This window comes from Puma concolor, chromosome C1 (genome assembly GCF_028749965.1).
Source record: "Puma concolor isolate L17-30 chromosome C1, mPumCon1.1.hap2, whole genome shotgun sequence".
Lineage (NCBI taxonomy): Eukaryota > Metazoa > Chordata > Mammalia > Carnivora > Felidae > Puma > Puma concolor.
This window is the reverse complement of record NC_141674.1, coordinates 52300204-52319465: the sequence shown is the minus strand read 5'-3', so window position 1 is coordinate 52319465 and position 19262 is coordinate 52300204. Positions and strand designations below refer to the sequence as shown.

The 19262-nt window shown below is 36.4% G+C and overlaps 2 protein-coding genes across 11 annotated transcripts in view; one reads left to right on the top strand and one right to left on the bottom strand.

The window, feature by feature from the left end:
* ITGB3BP (integrin subunit beta 3 binding protein) overlaps nucleotides 1–3157 on the top strand; it is a 72533-nt gene extending 69376 nt beyond the window's left edge. For 5 of the 6 annotated variants that reach the window (XR_015254757.1, XR_015254756.1, XM_086717189.1 and 2 more), the window contains one exon: nucleotides 102–3157. Coding sequence is in view for 1 of the 6 variants with exons in the window: in XM_086717189.1 (XP_086573315.1) it covers nucleotides 102–109 (8 nt within the window). In the remaining 5 variants the exon portion in view is untranslated. The remainder of the gene's footprint in view (nucleotides 1–101) is intronic. The other variant, XR_015254755.1, reaches the window with a different exon arrangement.
* Nucleotides 3158–3160: 3 nt separating this feature from the next.
* The window catches only part of ALG6 (ALG6 alpha-1,3-glucosyltransferase), a 65971-nt gene continuing 49869 nt past the window's right edge, over nucleotides 3161–19262 (bottom strand). For all 5 annotated transcript variants that reach the window (XM_086717180.1, XM_086717178.1, XM_086717179.1 and 2 more), the window contains 3 exons: nucleotides 11573–11641; nucleotides 11245–11443; nucleotides 3161–4359 (listed from right to left, as the gene is read on the bottom strand). In XM_086717180.1, the coding sequence (XP_086573306.1) occupies nucleotides 4162–4359; nucleotides 11245–11443; nucleotides 11573–11641 (466 nt within the window). In that variant the 3' untranslated portion in view covers nucleotides 3161–4161. The remainder of the gene's footprint in view (nucleotides 4360–11244; nucleotides 11444–11572; nucleotides 11642–19262) is intronic.

Sequence of the window (19262 nt, the reverse complement as noted above, 5' to 3'; positions counted from 1 at the left end):
ATTACATGGTAAATGGGTGTTTAAATCGTGTCTTAAGTAGTGTATGAGATGCATGTTAATTTGAAAACTAATTCTTAACAATCATCTTTTATATCCTGCAGACATTTAGAAGAAATGCACTTACTATGGACACCAACTTCTTCTGCATCTGCCTGATCATATTTAAAGGAACAGAAGAAATGTTTGTAATTAATCTGCCCAGTAAATACCAGATCATAGCACTAGGCAGGTGTGTGTCTAGATAAAATTTCTTGCAGCTAATTTAAACTTTCTACACACAGCAGTAGATAATCTCAATGTAAATAATACATTTCTTCTTGACCCTTTAATGTAAGCCAACATGTAGAACAAGATCTTCAATTCTGTATCACATATACTTCTGTATACTTTTAGCATTTGTGGATAGACTTAGAACATTTATGAAAATGGCACCTTTGGTAAAACTGTATGTTTTAAAGCTCAGATTAAATCTAATGGTGAGTGGAATTAGGTACCACTTTCCCATTTAAAGCCCCAGATGTGTATTAATTAGATTTTTTACACTTATAGAATTTTCAAGAAGTTTATTGTATAGCCACTGTCTCGGGGACGAGTCTTTATTATATTCTAGTTATTCCTATGTTTGTGCAGAAAAACTATTTCAATGTTTAAAAATTTTTATCCCTTTTATAGAATAGTGGAATGCATTTTTCAGTACATTTTAAAATATGAAGTTGTTCTTAAACTGAACTACACACTGTACTGAATTGAAAGGACCTTTCTTATGGGTCAGGAATCATTTTGATTCCTTCCAAATGATTTTGAAACATTGTTTTAAATTTCTATTTTTCTGTGGTGTTATTTTGTATTATAATCATCTGTACTCTCACGAAACAAGGGGAAGAGGGTATCACAGGATGTGTTATAACTTGATAACACGGTTTTTTAAAACTTCTGTATTTTTCTTTGACCACTTCTGCAGGGGAAAAAATGCTATTCCCTTGGTACTTGCCCTAAGTCTTGATAAAATTTGTGGAAGATACTACTGTATCATGAAATAAAAATACTGTATGAAAATCTGAAACAAAATTTAACTTGTTTGAAAATAACTGATTTTCCATTTAGAGAAATTTCAGATTTACTTCTTAAAATGAAAATGGGTTTTAAGAACTATTAAATGACATAGATACTAAATAGTAACCCAATTAACTATTAAACCTAATTGCCTTCACTAATGACTTTATTGGTACTATTTAAATAAGACTTTTAAAATAATCTGCTAAATATTAAGAACACTTTGTGATAACAGTCCTTGTAATAGGATATTACTGAAAATATACCAAAAAGAATAATTCTTTTTGTGTTCTAGCACTGAAAACTAACCTTAGGATGTAAAGCCAAAGCATATAAAGAAACTTACATTAGTCAGGAATTAAAGGGTTAAGAAGTAGTTTGGTTTCATATGTAATGCAAGTTATGTAGGTATGTACTTAATGCTATTAAATCAGTTACTGTATATTTGACCTCTCGATATACTAAGCTTTTGCCTTTCAGAACAGCTGGGTCTGCTAAGAATCATTTCCCAGTCCTCTTCATTGTAGATCAGATGACTCTCGCTTTATCACCCTTGGAGGCCACATGAAGGACAAAGCAGAAAGATCCACACACAAAACTAATGTTTATATGGGGGGGAGGGGGTGCGGCATGGAGGAAGGCGGGGGATACACTTGGCCCTGATCTTCCAATGAACATAACAGAAGAGAGAGCAATTGAGACTTGAAACCCCTGTGTTACTCCAGCCATTATTTAGTTACATCCTATCCATCTTTTACTCTTTCTATTGAACAGAGAGGCTCCTTTGGCTGCCCTGACTTTTGTAAATGTTTCACTCACTTAGTTGTGGTTTATCATTTGGACAGAATGCTACATCTGGGATTTTTCTCCCCTCCTTAAGGCCTCAAAGGAAAATGGCTTCTGTATGCTTCATATTTGATACATGAACATACACCCTGTTCTTTTCATTTTAAGAAGCAAACCTAAGTTTATTGGCAACAGAGAAAACTGCATTTCTCAGAAAGGGCCCTTCCCTCTAAAATGAACTTGAAAATAACTTAGAAGTGTTCATTTTTTTTGACAGGTAGATTAGTGAAGTGAGAAATCTTTAATATTTTTGCATTACCTATCTATATTTAGATATCCCAGTAATCCTGTCACTGAAATACTTTAGAAATGCCTATTTCTGTGTTTTTAATTCATCACTGGACATTTTTGGTATTTTGTTTTTGTTTTTTAATTTTTTAATGTTTATTTTTGAGAGAGAGAAGACAAAGCAGGGGAGTGGCACAGAGAGGAAGACACAGAATCTGAAGCAGCTCCAGGCTCTGAGCTGTCAGCACAGAGCCCAACACAGGGCTTGAACCCATGACCATTAGAAGTCAGACGTTTAACCAACCGAGCCATCCAGGTGCCCCCATTTTTGGTATTTTGGAACCTAATCCAAGTTCAGAGTGGACTCTTAAATTGGTTTCTAACAGATAGTTAAGACATACTTGACTTATAATTGCTACAAGTCTCCATAAAAGCTACAATGTTAACTCAATATGATTAGGTTAAATCTGGAAAATGTATATTTAAAGACTTTGCCCATAACATCCTTTGAATATGTACATATTCTATTAATATTTACATTTTCAAATAATGTTTCTCTGTTCCAGTTATTTAGAAGTTAGAACTTCCTCATCAGCGATTTAAATCAACATCCTGTGTTAAATCTATGTATGCTATTCCAAAAAATAAAAAATAAAAAAATAGGACTACACCAGCCAGCCAAGATGCTGACATTTGGGCACAGTGATTACAGATGGTGACCATGGACAGCAGTGTTCCTGCTGATTCGGCAGTGATTCAAGGCTGCTTTTCTGTGCTGACCTGCCCTTTGAGTCTTTATGCACATTTGCTTCGAAAAAGAAATACTTCCTGATTTTTGCTTTGTCTAAATGTATTTACTTCCTTTATCAGACTTAGAAGTACATACCTTCTTGTATCAGCCTGTGGCTGTCCATGTCTAGAACCAAATTTTCTTTGTGTATATGTGTTCATTGTTTTAAAATGTATCACCAGTCAAGATACTTTAATGGCTATCTTATAAAAGAAATATATTCATTAAAAACACACGTTGATGTGAAAATAATTGTTTTATTCTTATCACAGAGAGTAAAGACAACACATCTAGACAACACATCTTTACATAAGAAACTATAACATCGATATGATACATTTTTACCAATTGAATATGACAGTAAAGATGAGCTTCTCCTAATATAGAATGATACATTATTAACAGAGCCAAGTCAATATGAAACATGATATGAATCAATGCTATGGAAGTGGTTATCCTGAACCATGTCACAACAACAACAATAAAAAGATCAGAAGGATGAAATCCTGCATAAGACCATTTAACTTAAACAGAATGATCCTGGAAGTTTAGAACTAGTGATCATGAGTAATTAAAAAGACATCACTCAAACCACTTAGATTTAAATTCAAGAAAATTCACTGTTAAATTGCATTTAAGTAAATCGGCATTTTGGAAAAAATAAGAACATGGTTTAACCTCTCTGCCTGTTAAAAAGAAATTCAAATTTGTACCATGTAATGAGGCATGTTCAAACTTCAAGCAGTTTAAATTGCCTTCTCACAGTAATTTAAAAGATTGTCACAAATTTAAACCCTGAGATAGATTTCTAAAGAATGAAATACACATTACTTGTATTCCAAGGAAGGAAAATGAAATTTAAATACCAAAATTAGTAATTTCCTTTAAAAAGAAGGGTTAAATTCTCCCAGTGAGTTCACTGGATTTGCAGATTTTCTTTAAGACAACAAATTGTATATTTCCTGAGTAAATACTGGGATTAAGGGCATTTTCTCTTATTTTCCCACTTGGATAACTGAATATTATAAAACTACAGTATGTCTTGGCCACTCAATAGTTAGAAAATAAAAGCCTCCACTGGGCTTGGATCCCATATAAATTTACTTTGTATAGACAACAATGACTTTTCACCATCTTTTCCCTGTAATTCCATGATCCTCAAAATGATAATTTTATTTATTCACAGCAAAAAGTTCAAAAACCGTTTAAGCACTGTTAATATTTTCACGTGTTTGCAGATGTACCTAGTTGATTTTCTTCTGGTTTCTTCCACTTTTGGAATCCCACATGATTATAATGTTAAAGTAGACTAAGAAGAACAGGAAATGTAAGCAGGATACAAAACAAACCAATACAGAAAATAAGTCCGGTAATTTCTGAGGAGGATCCAGTGTGACAGTTATCAGTGTCAGAAGTACCATAGTGATGACTGAGATAAGAAACTACAAGGAGGGAAAAAACAAATTACTGAATAATATAAAAGATTAAATGTACTGGTAACATTTACTTACAGCTGTAAGTGAGCAGAACTGAAGGTAAAGGGTGGGACTCCAATCTCTTCTAATGGTGGATTTCTTCCTCCTAGGCTGCATGTTAGAATCATCAGTGGAGGGTTAAAAATCTCTATGACCAGGCCATGCTTCAGACCAATCAGTTTCTAGGGTAGGCCTCAGGATTTAAAGGCTTCCAAGTGATTCCCATGTGTAGCCAAAGCCTGAGAATTCCTGTCATACTTAATACCACCCAAGTACTTAAAAGTTACCTGGAACAGACAATACTGCTAGTCAGGGTTAAATTCAGGCTACACTCCAGGGCCCTGAGTCCTTATAAAATATAAAGTTCTAAGCTAATCTAAGAACCCATCTATAAAAAACTCTTCCATGGCAAATAGTAATATTTCATGTTCATGCAACATTCAATGAGCTAATGCTGTAGTAAATCATGGTGGGGCATATGAAAGAAAATGTAATCTTCTGGCCTCAAAGAGTTTTCAATTTAATTAGGGAAATGCATGAACTAGTTAAAATCACAAGGTCACATTTTATTAAAGGCCAAAATGAGTAGTAAAAATACTGCATTTATTGTAATTGTGTAGCAGTTTTCTTGACACAGAAGCTGCTTAAGTAAATGTTCTATATTTCCACATTTACTTGCTTTCTAAGCAAGAAGTGAGAAACCATTGCTGGTGACTTTCATGAAGAAGGTGGTACAAAAATGGAACCCTAGAAGATGTTTTAATGGCAGGATTTAACGACCTGAATAGAGTATGCAGTGCTCATTCCAGATGCAAGCTTAGGGATAGTAACCAAAAAAGACTCAGACAGGTATAAACGGCTACAAATACCCTCCAAAGGGAAAATCCCCTGAGTCAATCTTAGTGTAAAGTGAAAATTTCTAACTTCTGAATTGAAATAATCAAATTTAAAGTTTCAAACTTAAGAAATACAGGGCTGGTTGAAGAATCAGTGTTAGGGGACATGCTAAAATTCCTTCCATTTTAAACAAACTCTAGCTATTACCCCATTTGCTCCTATTTACAGCAAAGTTTCCCAAAGGAGTTGCCTATAACTTAATGCATCCAATTCTCCTCCCATTTCATTAGTAAATCCACACCAATTAGACTTTCACCTCAGTTGCTCCAATGAAACTGCCCTGATCAAAGATCCATAATGACTTCCACTGGTTATTTCTTATCACCTTATTTGATCTCTCAACAGCATCTGAAATAGCACATTACTCCCATCTCCCTGACATACTTCCTTCACTTGACTTCCATAACACCATACTCTCCTACTGTTAATCCTCCACCAGTTAATCCTTCTCAGACAACTCTGATGGCTCCTTATGTCCCCTACCTCTATGTACTGTAGTATCCCAAGACTCAGTACTTAGTCGTCTTCTGTACTCACACCTTTGTGAGCTCATCCAGCCTGGACCTCTCTCCCCTAAACTCCAGACTCATATTCAAATGGACATATAATAAGCATCTAAAAATATGCATACAAGCTATCCTTAGTAAGATTAACAGCTGACTTCTCATCAGAAAACATTGAGGCCACAAGGCAGTAAGATGGATGACATTCAAATTGCTGAAAGAAAAAGACAATTCCATTTCTAGCAAAAATACCCCTCAAAAACAGGAAAAACCAACATAAAACACAGTTGATACATTTGAAAACACTGAGATAATACAAGTATGTTCTCTAAATACATTGAAATTTTTAAAAATTTTTTAATGTTTGCTTATTTTTGAGAGACAGAGTGAGAGCAGGGGAGGGGCAAAGAAACAGGGTGACACAGAATCCGAAGCAGGCTCTAGGCTCTGACCTGTCAGCATGGAGCCCAATGCGGGGCTTGAACTCACGAACCGTGAGATCATGACCTGAGCCAAAGTCAGTTGACCAACTGAGCCACCCAGGCACTCCATAAACACATTGGAATTAAATGAGAATACAAAAACAGGAAGAAATCTGGGAAATCCCCAAATATTTGGAAACTGAACAAGTTTCTAAGTAATTCATGAACCAAAGAAGAAATCACAATGGAAATGGACTATATTTTTAACTCAACAGAAAAGCAAATGTCGAAATTTATGGAAAGCTGGCTTAATGTGACATAGTAGAATTTACAGGTTTGAATGCCTCTATAAAAATGGAAGAAAATTTTTAAATCAATCACCTAAATTTGAAATTTAAGAAACTAGATAAAGAGTAAACCAAACCAAAGGCAGCATGAGAAAGAATAAAATTAGAATCAAATCAATGAAATAGAAAACAGAACACCAGGGGCGCCTGGGTGGCTCAGTTGGTTAAAGTGTACAACTCTTGATTTTGGCTCAGGTCACGATCTTGTAGTTTGTGGGTTCGAGTCCTGTGTCGGACTCCATACTGACAGCTTAGAGCCTGGAGCCTACTTTGGATTCTGTGTCTCCCTCTCTCTCTGCCCCTCACCCCCGCCCCCCCCCCCACCCCCTGCTTGCACTCTTTCTCTTTCAAAAATAAATAAACGTTAAAAAAAATTTTTTTTAAAGTCAAGTGTATCTGTATACAGTAGTAATGAACATTATAAAAACAAAATTAAGAAAACAATTCCATTTAGAAAAACATCATAAAGAATACTTAGAAAGAAATTTAACATAAGTACATAAGACCTGTACACTGTTGAAGAAAATTACAGATTTTCTAAATTAATGGGAATGTATACTATGTTCATGGATTTGGAAGACTAAATCTTATTAAGATGGCAATATTCCACAAATTGATATACAGAATCAAAATAATCCTTATCAAAATCTCAGCTGGGCTTTTGGAGAAATTGACAAGCTGATGCAAAAAATAATATGGAACATAAAATAGCTAAAACAATCATGAGAAAAAACAAAGTTGGAGGGCTCATGTTCTGAATTTTAAAACTAACTACAGAGCTATAGTAATGAAGACAGTGTAGTATTGGCATAATGATACACATATGTATCTGTGGAATAGGATTGATTTAGGATCAATTGATTTTTAGGATCCTTATATTTAGGATCAGTTGATTTTCTTTTTTTTTTTTTAATTATTTTTTAAACTTTTTAAATGTTTATTATTTTTGAGAGAAAGAGACAGAGAGCAAACAGGCAAGGGGCAGAGAGAGAGGGAGACACAGAATCAGAAGCAGGCTCCAGGCTCTGAGCTGTCAGCACAGAGCCCGACGTGGGGCTTGAACTCACAGACTGCGAGATCATGACCTGAGCTGAAGTCAGCCACTTAACTGACTGAGCCACCCAGGCTCCCCATGGATCAGTTGATTTTCAACAAAGGTACCAACACAATTCATCGGTGCTGGAACAACTGAATAAAGTTGGACTCCTACCTTACAACATATACGAAAATTAACTCAAAGAGAATCAGTGACCTAAAATTAAAACATTTCTTTTAAGATTTTTTTGTTAAGTAATCTCTACACCCAATGTGGAGCTCAAACTCACGACCCTGAGATCAAGAGTTACTCCTCTGGGAATGCAAGCTGGTGTAGTCACTCTGGAAAACAGTATGGAGGTTCCTTAAAAAATGAAAACTAGAACTACCCTATGACCCAGCAATTGCACTACTAGGTAATTATCCAAAGGATACAGGTGTGCTGTTTCGAAGGGACACGTACACCCCAATGTTTATAGCAGCACTATCAACAATAGCCAAAGTATGGAAAAAGCCCAAATGTCCATCGATGGATGAATGGATAAAGAAGATGTGGTATATATATAAATGGAGTATTACTCAGCAATCAAAAAGAATGAAATCTTGCCATTTGCAACTACGTGGATGGAACTGGAGGGTATTATGCTAAGCGAAATTAGTCACAGAAAGACAAATATCATATGACTTCACTCATATGAGGACTTTAAGAGACAAAACAGATGAACATAAGGGAAGGGAAACAAAAATAATATAAAAACAGGGAGGGGGACAAAAGCGTTAAGAGACTCTTAAATATGGAGACCAAACAGAGGGTTACTGGAGGGGTTGTGGGAGGGGGGATGGGCTAAATGGGTAAGGGGCATTAAGGAATCTACTCCTGAAATCACTGTTGCACTATATGCTAAATAATTTGGATGTAAATGTAAAAAAAAGAAAAGAAAAATGCAAATCAAAACCACAAGGAGATACTACCTTGAATGCATTAGGGTGATTAAAATAAAAAGACAGTAACAAGTGTCAGTGAGGATGTGGAGATACTGGAACCCTTATAACACTGCTGATGGGATTGTAAAATGGTATGCAAACCTTGGAAGACAGCCTGACAGCTTCTCAAAATGTTGAACATAGGATAACTAGCAATTCTACTTCTAGGAATATCCTCAAGGTATCTGAAGACATATCACCACACAAAAACCTATACATGGATGTTCACAGCTATTAGTCATAGTAACCAAAAGGTAGAAAGAGCCCAAATATCCATCAACTGATGAATGGATAAAGAAATTGTGGTGTATCCATATAACTGAATATTTTTTAGCCATAAAAAGTAATGAAGTATTGATACATGCTACAACATAGTTGAACCCTGAAAACATGCCCAGTGAAAGGAACCAGTCACAAAAGACCACATTTCATATGATTCCATTTATATGAAATATCCAGAATAGGCAAATCCATACACACAAAAGTAGTATGTCAGGGGTTGGGGAGAAGGGGCAGAAAGCAACTGCTAATGGGTACAGGGTTTATTTTTGGAGTGATGAAATGTCCTAATACTAGATAGTGATAATGATTACACAACTCTGTGCATAATACTAAAAGACACTGAATTATACACCTTAAAAAGGTGAATTTTGTGTTGAACTTCAATATAATTGCTATTAAACAAAATAAAGGTCCTCTAAATACACCTAGTTGCAATAGCCATAGGATAAAATTTCAGGCTTTTGTGGATTTTTTTTAAACCTGTACTTTGCCATATAAAGATCTCCTAGAGAGCTAAGCCTGTCAAGTGATTTGTTTTGTTTTGTTTTGTTTTGAACTAAAGAATAAACTGAAGTTGTTTTTGTAAAAAAAAAAATAATAAAAATGAAAATAGTTACACACTCCTCCAACTGAGCTAGCCAGGTGCCCCCTCAAGATAAAAATAAAACTCTCAAAAGAAAACATAAGGGTAAATCATGACCTTTACACAATGGTTTCTTAGATAAGACATCAAAAGCACAGGGCATCTGGCTGACTCAGTCAGTAGAGCATGCAACGCTTGAACCCAGGGTCGTGAGTTCAAACCCCAGGAGGGAAACAGAGCTTACTTTAAAAAAAAAAAACAAAATATAACAACAACAAAAAACAAAGAAATAGACATACTGGACTTCATAAAAATCAAAAAAACTTTCATGCTGGAAACAATACCATTAACAAGTGAAGGAGGAACCTACAGATTATGAAAAAAATATTTGCAAGTCATATCTAGTAAGGGACCTGTATCAAGAATGTATAAAGAACTCTTACAACTCAAAAATAAAAAGGCAACCCAATTAAAAATGGGCAAAGTATTTGAATAAGCATTTCTTCAAAGAAGATATACAAATGGCCAATAAGCAAATAAAAAGATGCTCAACATAATTAGTAACTAGGAAAATACAAATCAAAACCTCCCTGAGACTTCACTCCCACCAGGACAGCTATAATAAAAAAGACAGTAACAAGTACCATCATGAATATGGAGAAATTAGAACCGGCATATATTGCTGGTGGGAATGTAAAATCACGTAGCACTTTGGCCAACAGTTTCTCAAAATAGTAAACACAGAACTACCACTCCTAAGGGTACATTCAAGGGAAATGAAAACAATATGCTGATAAATTTATACACAAACCTTCACAGCAGCATTATTCACAACAACCAAAAAGTGGGATCAACCTAATGCCCATCAACTGATGAATAAACAAAATGTGCTGTATCTATTAAAATGAAATATAGTATGGAAATAAAAAATAATGAAGTACTGATACATGCTACAACACAGATGAACCTCAAAAACGTTATGCTAAGTGAAAGTAGCCAGTCACAAAAGACTATATTTTTTATGATTCCATGTTATGGACTGAACTATGTCCCGGCAAAATTCATGTTGCAGCCCCAACCCCAATGTGACTACATTTGGAATCACAAACTTTAGGAAGCCTAAATGAGGTCATAAGGGTGGGACCCCAATTTGACAGGACCAGTGTCCTTATAAGAAGAGGAAGAGAAAAAACATTTTTTTAAATAAATTTTTAAAAAATAATAAATAAAAAGAAGAGGAAGAAACACCAAAGTCTCTACACACCCACACAAAGAAGCAGCCACATAAGGACACAGCAGGGTTGCCTATAATCCAGAAAGAGAGACCTCACCAGAAACCTTGATGAGGCACCTTGATTTTGGACTTCTAGCCTCTAGAACTGTAAGAAAATAAATTTCTGTTGCGTCAGCCACCTGGTCTGTGGTATTTTGCTATGGCAGCCCTAGCAGAATAATACATTCCACTTAATATGAAATGTCCAGATAGGCAAATATATAGGTACAGAAAGTAGATTACTGGCTGTCCAAGGCTGGAGATTAGGGTGGAATGGAAAATGGCTGCTAATGGGAACAGGGTTCGTTTTTGGGGTGATAGAGATAGTGTAAAATTAGGTTATGGTCATGGTTGTACAACTCTACGTACATACGTAAAACCAGTGAATTGCATACTTTAAATGGGTGGACTTTATAGGTGAATATGTGAGTTATATCTCAAAAAAGCTATAAAAGAAAAAAGGTATTACATTTTTTTTTAAATAGTGCCATGCTAAGTACCATTCTTTAAAATCTGAACAACTTACCAAATATTGTATAATTCTGGAAAGAAATGTAAAACATGGAAGATATTTCCTAACAGAAAGGGAAAAGGATTTCAACTGAAGTTCTTCTTCAGAAGTCTTTTCAAATATTGAAAAGGAAGTTGCACAAGCTATAAAAAATGCAATCGTTGTCACAACTAAGGGCATTAGGAGTTCATCCTTCAGTAGAAGAGGTAGCATACTGTAAGGGAAAAACAGAAAAAACATCAAAAGAGAATTGCCAGTTCAAACCACATCACTCTGAAAAAAGCTTTAAATGAGTTTATAAGAAGTATACTGAAAATACTGTATGAATATTGGTTTGACTTACCTAAATGTTGACACAAGTAAAAACCAGGTAGACATAAAAGGAATTTCACTTAAAACTAAGCAGACTGGTCTAAAATGATAAAGAAAAAAAAATATTTTAATCTGACAGAATTCCAATTCTTGTGAAAAATATAAATACATTTTATCTGTCTGATCTTTGGGGTAGCTAAACAAACAAACAAACAAATAAAAAACAGCCAGTAAGGTCTCCATATAGATCACTGATTCATTTTTTTTAATACCTATCAATCCAAACTAAGTGAGTCTAAACATAGAAAAGGTATCTACTCCTCATAATAACTGAAAAACTGCTTCTTTCAATATTCCATTAATGGAACATTTTTTTTCTAGCCTACAAACAGCAGCTTAAAGGAAGGATCAGATAAACAGATCCAAACATTCAGAGATAGAGTTTTTTCATGTTTCATCCTACTTGGGAAATAAATCCATTCCCAGTATAGTGGTATCCAAACTTCTTTTGTATGATCCTCCATGATACATATTACTAATATAAGTTAAAAATTAAAGTTGTAACAGACAAGATCATCTTCTGCCACTGAAGCAAGAACAACAGAGATAAAACTTACAAGAGGAAACAAGCTGATAATGGTAGAATAAAAGAAAAGAGGGGAAAAAAGTAAGAAGCAGCTACAGGAAAAGAACAATAGTATAGGAAGAGGAAGCATAATGCCAATAAAAGGAACTTTATTATAGTGTTTAGGATTATGGGTCCCAACTCTGTGACCTTACCACCCACCCTGGTCTCATTACCTTCTGGATTCTACTGTGGCAATGTTCAAGTAGAAGAGGACCTGAGTCTTAGTCCCATCTCTGCCAATTATTACTGTATGACTTTGAACTTAATTTAGCCTTTTTTTCTAATGTATAAATGGAAATAATAATACTTGTATTGTTAAGTAGTTGAAAGAACTCTTTTACAAGTATTACCTAATTTTTTAACATGATTATTTCTGTGTTTCTAACGTTTACTAGTGATTGTGATACATTACTTGTGTACAATACTTGTTGTTATAGTTGTTTTGGGTCTCCTTATTTTAGAAGCTTTGAGCATTCTCCTTTTTAGAAGGATGACTTTCCCCCATATCAACTAGCATATGAGATGTAAAGTGTAGGGTTACAAACCAATTGAAAACTACTGCACTAAAAGAAAATACTAGAGGACTTTCAGTTTCACTGCTTGATGCTTTTTAAATCAGAATGTATTTATGTTAAAAATATACACATAGTAGGTGCTCAATAAACATTATTTCTCTTTCTGGGTCAAAACTCCCATTTATTCATTCAATATTCATTTACTGAATATAAGCATTTGTGGAAAACTTATTATGTATAAGCACTACTCTGAAAGGAATACAAAGAGGAATATAACTCAGCCCTTGACCTCAAGGTACTTAATATTTATAATCAAGTACCAAAATCCTCTGCATCCTCAACCTCTTTGAATCTTTCCCTTTATCACCTTGTTCAAAACAAACCTTGGCTCCCTCCCGCTGAGGAAAATGCTGTCCCTCTGCCCTCTCAACTGTGCCTGTTTTGTTGTTTCCACAGCCTTCAAACAAATGGACCCAGAGGGAGATAGCATCCTTGGTCTTTATCACTTCTTCCACACCAGTTCTCCCTCTCTCCGCCCAACCAATCTCTACCTTTGAATCTCATGTCATCAGGCTTCATCTCTATTAGTCCTCATCTTTGTTACCATCCACCAACCACAAGGTCACTTCCCTCATTACTCAATCATTTCAACTCCTCACTGTCACTCTCTACAACCCTACTCATCTTAATTCCTGGCAATTTTTACATAGACATAAGTGATCTTCCAACATGCTGACTTCTCATTTGCTGGAGCTCCTCTCTTCTGGTGATCACATCTTTATCCCTACACCTTAGGGTCATACTCAGGACTGCAACCCCTCCATAATCACAACCCATCAACTGCATCCTGACCACTATCTCCTACATTTTCAGCACTCCAAACTCCAAACAATCTTTTATCCCATCAAGACTTTCAATCCATTATTCCTACCACCTTTTCACTTTGCCTCACTCCTTTGAAGTCTTTCCCCCTTCTTAACCAAGCAGTTTAAATTCTAAGGTCAATCATTATAATACCGCCCTGCATTCACTCGTAAGCTCCGAGCAAGCCCATTATCCTCACTAGACAAAACCATAAACCTGGAAAGGCCCAACTCTCCACTTGTACTTATTCCAACCATAGTGAGGAACTGCTCTTGAGAAAAACATTTACCCACACTATTTTCACTTTAAATATATGATCATGATATTCGAGTGTGTCCAACACCTACTACGTATTTCTCTAGTCTGTTCACATTCTGTGTCTCCTTAGAATAATTCACACCTTCTCTCTCCTCATAATCCCCAAAGCTCCAACACATTCTTGCCCAATGGCCTTGCCTTCCACTTCACTGAGAAAACTGAAGCAATTAAAAGAACTTTCACAGATGCCACCATCACATCTACTCTCTCCCCAGCATCTGTACCTATCTACCCTATTCCCTCTATTTATTAAAATGAAAACTCATGCATCTGTCCAATGCCAGTTCCATTTGTGCTCTGGGTCCTATCCCACCTCCCTTTCCAAGGAATTTGCTCCAACAACTCCTACCTCCCTCCTCTATCATCAATGTTCCCTCTCTACTGACCATTCCCACACCATGATTTCTCCTATCTTAAAACAAACGGGTACCTGGGTGGCTCAGTCAGTCGAGCATCTGACTCTTGTGAGATCAGGTCATGATCTCACAGTTTGTGGGTTTGAGCCCTGAATTGGGCTTTGTGCTGACAGTGCAGCGCCTACTTGGGATTCTCTCTCTCCCTCCCTCTCTCTGCCCCTCCCCCACTCACTCTGTCTCTCTCACAAAAATAAATGTTAAAAAAAAAAAACCTCATTTGACTCTACTTTCTCTAACAGCTGTTGCTCTTATTTTTTTTCCCCTTTTCAGCAAAACTCACCTAAAGAACCCATCTCATACCATATACAAAAATTAATTCAAAATGGATAAAAAACCTAAATATAAGATCTAAATTCATAAAATTCTTAGAAATAACATGAGACTAAGTCTTTATTATGTTGGATTTGGCAATAGTTTGTTAGATTTGACACCAAAGCCTAAGCAACAAAAGAAATAATAAATTGAACTTCATCAAAATAGAAAACTTTTAAAAGATTTTAAAACTTTAAAAAAATGCTCAAAAGCACTAGTTATTAGGGAAATGCAAATCAGAACCACAATGAAATACCACTTCATACAACTAGGATGGGGAAAAAAAGGAAAATAACAAGAGCTGGAAAGGATGTAGAGAAACTGGAAACCTCATACATTACATTACTGGTAGGAATGCAAAATGGTATAGCTGTTGTGGAAGTTTCATGGTTCCTCCGTCAGTTGAATATAGAATTACTATATGACCCAGAAATCTCACTCCTGGGTATAGACTCAAGAGTACTGGGGCACCTGGGTGGGTCAGTCAGTTAAGCATCTAACTCTTGATTTCCACTCAGGTCATGATCTCATGGTTCCTGGGACTGAGCCCTGCATCAGGCTCTCTGTGCTGACAACAAAGAGCTTACTTGGGATTCTCTCTCCCCCTCTCTCTGCCCCACCCCTCCTTGTGTGCATATGCTCTCTCTCTCTCTCTGCCAAAACAAATAAACTTGAAAAAAAAAAGAGTACTGAAAACAAATGTTCAAACGAATATGCAGGAATGTTCATAGTGGCACTACTCACAATAACCAAAAGGTGAAAACTCAAACGTTCACCAATTGATGCATGGATGAACAAAATGTAGTAAATCCATACGATGCAGTATTATTCAGGCATAAAAATGAGTATTGATACCTGCTACAACATGGATTAACCTTGAAAATCTTACATAAAAGAAATCAGGCACAAAAAGCCACATATTGTATGATTCAAATTATTTGAAATATACAAAATATATAGTAATATTTTAATTTTTTGAGGGACTTCTACAGTGTTTTCCATGGTGGCTATACCAATTTACATTCCCAACAAGAATGTAGAGTTCCCTTTCCTCCACATCCTTACCAGCACTTGTTCTCTCTTGTCTGTTTGATAAGAACCATTCTAACATGTGTGAAGTGATATCTCATTATGGTTTTGATTTGCATTTTCCAGATGATTAGTGATGCTGAACACCTTTTCATGTACCTGTTGTATATCTTCTTTGGGAAAGTATCTATTAAGGTCCTTTGAACATTTTCAATAAAATTGTTTTTTTTTTACTAATGAGTTGTATGAATTCCTTATATATTTTGGGTGTTAATTCCTGATCAGGTATATGGTTTGCAAGTATTTTCTCCCATTCCACAGACTGCCTTTTCATTTTGTTACTCATTTCCTTTGTTATACAGAAGCTTCTTTGATGTCATCCCGCTTATTTATTTTTGCCTTTGTTCTTTGTGTTTTTGGTGTCATATCCAAAAGATCATGCCAAGACCAATGTCAAGGAGCTTTTTCCCTATGTTTTCTTTTAGGAGTTTTATGGTTTCAGGTCTTGCATTTAAGTCTTTTTTTATTATTGGGGGCAGGGGGCAGAGGGAGAGAGAATCTTAAGCAGACACTACACTCAGCATGGAGCCCAACACAGGGCTCTATCCCATGATCCTAGAATCATGACCTGAGCCTAAATCAAGAGTCAGATGCTCAACCGACTGAGCCATCCAGGCACCCCACATTTAAGTCTCTACTCCATTTCAAGTTAATTTTTGCCAATGGTGTAAGATAGGTGACCCATGACCTTAAATATTTTCTTTAGTCAGCTTCCAGGATATCAACCTTGTGGTTTTTCATCCTACATCACTAACCATTCCTATTTGCCTCTTCTCCTAAGACCTCTTAACATTGTGTGGCCCAGGACTCAGTCCCTGGTTCTTGTCTCTATATATACTCGCTCCTTTGATTATGTCATCCAGTCTCATGACTTTGTCCTCTCTACTGACAAACTACTAAATTTCTATCTTTAGCTCAAACCCCTCTCATATATCCAACCTAGACTTAAATCTAAATGCTAACCCAATATCTCTGCTTCAATATCCAAAGATCTGTCCAACACTGAACTTGGTCTCACCAGGTGTACACCTAGCCTAATCCTGTTTCAATGGCATTCTTCCCGACTTCAGTCAATCACTATTCTATCCTCCTAGTTCCAAGCCAAAACCCATTGACACACCTTTCATTTTTCTTTTTCTGTCACATACTACATACAAATCATCAGAAACCCTTCTGGCTCTATTTATATATCCACAATGACCACTTCTCACTTCTTCCACTATAACTACCTTGATCCCAATCACCACCACCTCTCACCTGGATTATGGTAACAGCCTTCTAAGTGGTTTCTGTGTTTTCTTGCTCCATACAATCTATTCACGACCTGTAGCCAGAATGCTTTTTTTTTTTTTTAAACTTCATTGAGGTATAATTGATACACAAAGAATCGCACATATTTAATGTGTATAATTTGACAAGTAGAGTGGATCCTTTTAAAACATCAAGTCAGGGGTGCCTGGATGGCTCAGTCAGTTAAGCATCTCATTTCGGCTCAGGTGAAGATCTCGCGATGTGTGAGTTCGAGCCCCGCATCAGGCTCTGTGCTGACAGCTCAGAGACTGGAGCCTGTTTCGGACTCTGTGTCTCCCTCTCTCTCTCTGCCCCTCCCCTGCTCTCATTCTGTCTCTCTTTCAAAAATAAATAAACATTAAAAAATATTTTAAAAATAAAAATAAATAAAACATCAAGTCAGATCATGCTTATTCCCCAACACCTTTCCAAGGCTCCCCACTTCCTTTAGAATAAAAGCCAAAGTTCCTAATGTGGCCTACAAGGCCCTATAGAATTTATACCTCTGTTACCTCTTTAACTTCACCTTCTATTACCCCCTACCTTGACCACCCCATTCTGGCCACATTGGCCATTCTGTTGTTCACTAAACATACCAGGCATACTCCCATCTTAGGACCTTCACACAGGCTGTTCTCTTCATCTAGAATGTTATTATCCCAAATATCCACACAGCTAATTTCCTCATCATCTCCAGTCCTCTCAAATATCTCCTCAATGAGGCCTACCTATCTGTATTGAGATTACAACCTGTACTTCTCCTGTAACCCCACCTCCAATACTCCCAACTTCCCTTATCCTGTTTTATTTCTCCCTCATGGCCTTTATTACCTTCTCACACACTGTTTAATTTCTTATTTTTATTTATTAGTGTCTGTCCTTGAGAATGAAAACTAAGAACGTAGGAATTTTTGTCTGTTTTGTTCATGGATACATACCAAGTGTGCAGAACAGTACCTGACAACCAGTAGGCACTCACTGAACATTTATTGAATGATATATCTGTTTAGCGATAGATTAGCTAGGAACAGGTCAAGAAAAACTTTCAATGCTAACTTTAAAATATTTTATCAAAATTACATTAAAGCCATGCACTGTTATAAATGACATAAGCACAGCTGTAGAGCAGGAACTCCAAGCAATTCAGGGCCCGGGGCGCCTGGGTGGCTTAGTCGGTTGAGCGTCTGACTTCAGCTCAGGTCATGATCTCACAGTCTGTGAGTTCGAGCCCCGCATCAGGCTCTGTGCTGACAGCTCAGAGCCTGGAGCCTGCTTCGGACTCTGTGTCTCCCTCTCTCTCTGCCCCTCCCCCACTCATGCTCTGTCTGTCTCTCTCTCTCTCTCTGTCCCTCTCTCTCTCTCAAAAATAAATGTTAAAAAAAAATTTTTTTTTTAATTTAAAAAAAAAGAAATTCAGGGCCCAAGAGCTACTATGTATGGTCAGATTATAGATCACTGAATGGGCTGCCTTTGTATGGGGTAGAAATTCTGGGGAATTTAAAAGCAAACCTTTCCATAGTTCCATCACCTGGCACCAGGAATTTGTGGAGGGTCAGCCAAGCCTCACTTAATAGTGGTAGGAACTAACTCAGGTTTAGACTTTGGAGGATGACACTAAGCTGTCCTGCTAGTCTGCAATGATGTGAGACAGTTTTGTTTCAAGCAAAGAAGCCTTCCACATAGGTCAGCCCAGCTCAGAGCAAGCTCTGCACTGAGATCTTAGTCCAAAGCTCCACCTAACAAAAGCAATACTTTTTCCATTTGTCGTTGGTTATTCTGTCCATGGCTCTTCCACAGGAACCTAGCAAACACAGGATAAGGCATGGAAGAGTCACAGGCTGGGATTGATCTAGGGCAGGATTCAAGTATTCCAATGTGTTCTGGGTAAACACTATTTTAATGTTGGGATAATATACCTCCACTGTCACCCAATATCTATGATGAACTGTGATGACCAGGAAAAAATTTTAATGCTCTTAAAACAAAGCAGTCTGATTAAGAATGGCCAATTGTGTCTAAACAAAGATTTTGACAAAAGAAACAGGACGGAGCCAACATATGAAAGCCCCTCAAGAGGTGAAAGAACAGAGAACAAAAGCTACTGAATAGATGTGGAAATGAATGAAATGAAAAAGGCAAAGATGATAAACAGCCTCCAATCTGAGGAAAAGCTCTTTAGAAGACATATTTATATTAGCATATAAAAAATATATATGAAGAAACAGACAGAAATAAGTGTGTCAGTAATAATTCTATGAAGCCTTTTCAATTTAAAATATTATATTTTAT